This window comes from Glandiceps talaboti, chromosome 20, assembly GCF_964340395.1.
Source record: "Glandiceps talaboti chromosome 20, keGlaTala1.1, whole genome shotgun sequence".
NCBI lineage: Eukaryota > Metazoa > Hemichordata > Enteropneusta > Spengelidae > Glandiceps > Glandiceps talaboti.
In genome coordinates, this window is record NC_135568.1 from 16,676,086 (window position 1) to 16,680,641 (window position 4,556).

General features: G+C 37.9%; 1 protein-coding gene across 1 annotated transcript; it reads left to right on the forward strand.

Moving 5' to 3' along the window:
* Positions 1-1,068: 1,068 nt before the first annotated feature.
* Positions 1,069-4,171, forward strand: LOC144450616 (serine/threonine-protein kinase pdik1l-B-like). Its single transcript, XM_078141261.1, has 2 exons — positions 1,069-1,762; positions 4,059-4,171. Exons 1-2 carry the CDS (start codon positions 1,069-1,071, stop codon positions 4,169-4,171), a joined length of 807 nt encoding a protein of 268 aa, XP_077997387.1.
* The last annotated feature ends 385 nt before the right edge of the window (positions 4,172-4,556 follow it).

Consider the following 4,556-nt stretch of genomic DNA (forward strand, 5'->3'; position numbering starts at 1 on the left):
AGCTATATCTTAAGAAGGCATACTTCAAATTCAATATAATTTAGTACATACGTTAACCATAAAATTATTAAATCCAGCCTATGATTACACTCGGAAATGCCGAGAGATGACCAGAACAATTGCTGGACGAATCAGTAATGATTTGGTAACGATATCAGAAACGAAGCTAAATATATTTCTATTTTGATTGACGGCGACACTGATAAAGAAATACCACATCACTTCACTGTATTAAAGTTGTTAAACTGTTCTGGTGCTTACCATGGAGTATGTAAATTTTCTGATGCGTAATTATAGCAATGTTATGTGGGTTTGAATTTCGTTTATTATTTGCCGAGGAAACTGGTGTGCATATCCCGCGTATGTAGGGGATCATGTAAGCCGAGTGAAGTAGTGAATGGCAAGGCTTTCCTGTGCTGAGAATAGGAGGCGGGCATTTTAACAACATTTTTAACAACAAACCTTCATTGGGACCTGAAAAATCACAGATATAGAGCTAAATTTCTTGTATAAATCCTGAAATTGCATAACTATACCCCGGGTTTACGGAAGGCATTCAGTTTAAATCTGGTATAGTGCATGTTCTGCCATACACAAGGTCAATCGAACAGCTTGGTGTGATGGAGCAGGGTTTTCACGCTATCGAGGGCTTGCTAATTAATGCTACCACTTATTAGCTTTCGTAGCCAATCTATTTAAGTGTTTTATTAGGTGTTAAATATTAGAGCTTCTCGTGTACTTTCCACGAGTCACAATACATACATGCATACATACATACATACATACAGACAGACAGACAGACAGACAGACAGACAGACAGATATATGTACACACACATGACACACACATCACAGAGAAGGGTGTTACTGTGATATCAATATCATTGTAGCTAGCAGTTGAGCATAACCCCAATCTAAATTATGTTTTTGATTTCCAGGGATCACGATGGATGCGTATGATGAAAAAAACAAAAAGGTCTTGGGGTCTGGTCAATTCGGAAAGGTTTATTCAATTAAAAGAAAAACCGATAAGAAAGTTTTCGCAATGAAAACTATTTTAGCATGCGACATGACTGCAAGAAAGGAAATAGACACTCTCAGGACCCTGTATGAGCATGAGCACGTTGTTCGTTTTATCGAAGCTTTCGATTTGAATGACAATGTCTGCATAATACTGGAGTTTTGTAGTGAAGGAGACCTCAAAAAGTTTCTTACTGGGAGAAGAGTTGATGATACTCTAAATTTAAAGTTCTTGATGCACGCAGCAGAAGGAGTTCACTTTCTGCATAAGAGTGGTGTTGTTCACCGCGATTTGAAACCTGAGAACTGTCTCATTCAGAAATATAGAGCCGAGGATTATTCACTGAAGATAGGTGACTTTGGAATTTCCAAACATTTCAACTATGGTGACGGTTTCATTCAGACAAAATGCGGAACTGGGCTGTATATGGCTCCTGAAACACACGTTGGACGTTACACTGAGAAATGTGACGTATTCTCGCTAGGTGTCTTAATGATAGCAGTCTTAGAACGACGTGAAGATGACAAAGATATGATGCCCCTTTACGATAAAACGAGCAAAATTCCAGACACCATTGGGATGTGGCTACTCAGAGAAAAACATGCAAGGCGGAGATTGGACAAGGATGTACAAGTACCCGATGGTGTTCGCGATGTAGTGGGACAAATGCTGCTACTGGAATACACAGCTCGGCCAACTGCATTCGATGTAGCAACTACTCTCAAGCGTTATTACGCACAAGGTGAGAACATATTTTTTTTTTACATTTCGATCGTATGTTCTTAAGCTGCTAAAATGTTACTTCTTTATATTTTACATCTTTTTTTACCTTCTGTAAGGGAGGGTTATATTATGCGCGCGCATTTGTGTGTGTGTGTGTGTGTGTGTGTGTGTGTGTGTGTGTGTGTGTGTGGCTGTAAATACTGTTGACAAATATTGACACAACTGCCCTAGGCAACCATGACACCCTTAGCAATGGGAGAAATGAAGATGTATATGATAAAAATAACAATAAGGCTGAATATGTAAGTGAATATACATTGAAAAATAGTATGTGCAAATATACCTAATAATAAGACCATGCCCACAGCAACAGTTAAATGATGATGTATATTGCAGAACAAGTAACAACAAGGATTAACACATTAAACACAATAACATTCAAAAAATGTAAGCTTGTATGCTTTCCAAAAACACCTCGCCCATAGCAACAACCAATTGATATGATGGTGTGTATTGCAGAGATAGCAACAGGGACTAATCTAAAGACAAATGGATAAACATATAAACAATATAAACAGTATGCAAATATGTATAGGGCATACCAGCTTTGTTATGGTTAACGTATGTAGTAAATTATATTGGACTTGAAGAATGCATTCATAAGGTAAAACCTAATATCCGAATGCAAATTAATCATTAACCCTTTAAGCTATTAAAATCAACAAACTTTATAGGACATATGCACTTTGTTATTGTTAACGGATGTGCCAAATTAGATATAACCAAATTACTATAAAACATCAATAATGCAAATGACTAAATGATTTTAATGAATGTTTACCAACGGTTTATCAACTGCTGTCATTAAAATATGGAAGATGTGTAGCAAGTTTCATTAGCATCGATGCAGTAGTAGTTATTGAGATATTACATCCACCGACAGTCAGACAGACAGACAGACAGACACACACACACACGCAGAAGCATAACATACGGTAAAAACGTAATACACATATACCAAACAAGAAGACCACGCCTATAGCAACTGTGGAATACATTTGTTTGTGTTGATGTATAGTGTTATCAAGCAGATGTTTATGTGGGTTAAGTATGAACCACCATGGAGGGATGTTGGAATTCGGTAGGAGTTTGTTTAGATAATGAAATAAAGGCTCGCTGTGTTTACAATCGAAAAAATATGTTGCAGCGAGTCTTTATCACCGCAAAACGTGCAGGTTGCAGTATTACAAATGCCTAGATGAACTAAAGGATTTCCAGTCAGGTAAGTGCCGTGAACTATACGCCATTGTAAGTCACCTTCGTATAAAGATACAAGTGGTGGATAACAGTCTTTAAAGTTAGGTTTTATGTGGTCAGGAATACTTCAAATATCCACCAAACAGTATCAATAGCTTCCGGTAGACGATTTTTGTAATGTGGCTGAATTAAATATTTATAAACGGAACCTTTTTCAAATTTGTATAACGGGGAGTTCAGATCAACTGATGTGTGAATTTCGACGCTGATATGTGTTACTTTCACTATACTGTTATCATGGTTAGTCAGATAGGAAGCCAATGTATTCATCCATTGAGGTGGTAGAGATTTGTGAACAGTGTCAAGGGTAAGGCTTAGGATTCTCTCTGAGTGTATGGGAACGCTGTGTAAAATATTGGAGACTGAGAGAAGAGAGGTGTGATTATCATTAATTAGATGTTTGACCTGTGTGATTCCAGAGGAAGCAAACTGTTTGAGGATAAAGGGCTCGTTACGCGGGTAATGTAGAACTTGACTATTGTACTATAATGGGTCATTTAAAATGTCCGAGACACTGCTTGGATCAATTTTGCGGATCTTTTGCGTTGTTTTCCAGACATTGAGAGTTTCGCGATAGAAAGTAGGTGAGTGGTTTAAATTCATATTTAGGTCAGTTACGAGGAGCTCTTTTGTATAATTCAAATTTGCAACTTTGCCAAAGTAGTAATCCATTTGAAAACGAGGATGTTCATTATTAGTATACAGGTAACGTTGGAGTAGTTGAAGACGGAAGGCCGCGACACGAGTTGGAATGTGAATCAGATTCTGGCCGCCTTTATCTCTTGGTAAGTAAATTGTCTCTGGGGTTGTCCAGTGTTTTCCACCCCAGAAAACGTTTAGAAATATACGTCGGAGAAGGAAAATGAATTATTCTGGTAGACAGCTGACTGATTATCAAGGCACGCCCTCTATAGGACAATTTAGACGTGAAGTGTGACCAACGTTCAAGTTTACATTCAATTTTCTGGTTGAGTTCTTTCCAATTTTTGTCCAAGTAGGAGTTAGAATTGCCAAGATAGATATCGAGAAGTTTAAGCCCTGTATTGGTCCATTCGACATTCAGTGGGTTGTCACGACGTCTACACCAGCTTCCGACCCACAAGCCTTTTGATTTGCGCGTTCATAGATAAAAAGACTATTTTGTAGTTTATGGAAGTCTTCTTCTTTAGTGATTAACACTTCAACATCATCTGCATATGCCGACAGCTTACATTTTCCGGGGTCGTTGTCAGAATGTGGAATTTCTAAACCAGTGATATTAGTTCTAGTTCTGATATGGTTAAGTAAAGGTTCAATGACCAGAATGTACAATTGACCAGACAAAGAGCAGCCCTGACGAATCCCTCTTGCGAAAGTTATGGGTGAAGTGAGAGTATTATGGGTGAAGTGAGAGTATCATATGGGTGAAGTGAGAGTATCATAGACTCGGATTAAACACTGGGCTTCATTGTAGATTAAACGAATATAGTCAACAAACTTGTCACCAAAACCAAACG

Bases quoted from the DNA above. Each gene is read 5' to 3' on its own strand.
- LOC144450616 (XM_078141261.1), top strand. From the start codon at position 1,069: ATGACTGCAAGAAAGGAAATAGACACTCTCAGGACCCTGTATGAGCAT. The intron at 1,763-4,058 runs GTGAGAACATAT...TTGTCCAAGTAG, and splicing joins CAAGCGTTATTACGCACAAG to GAGTTAGAATTGCCAAGATA.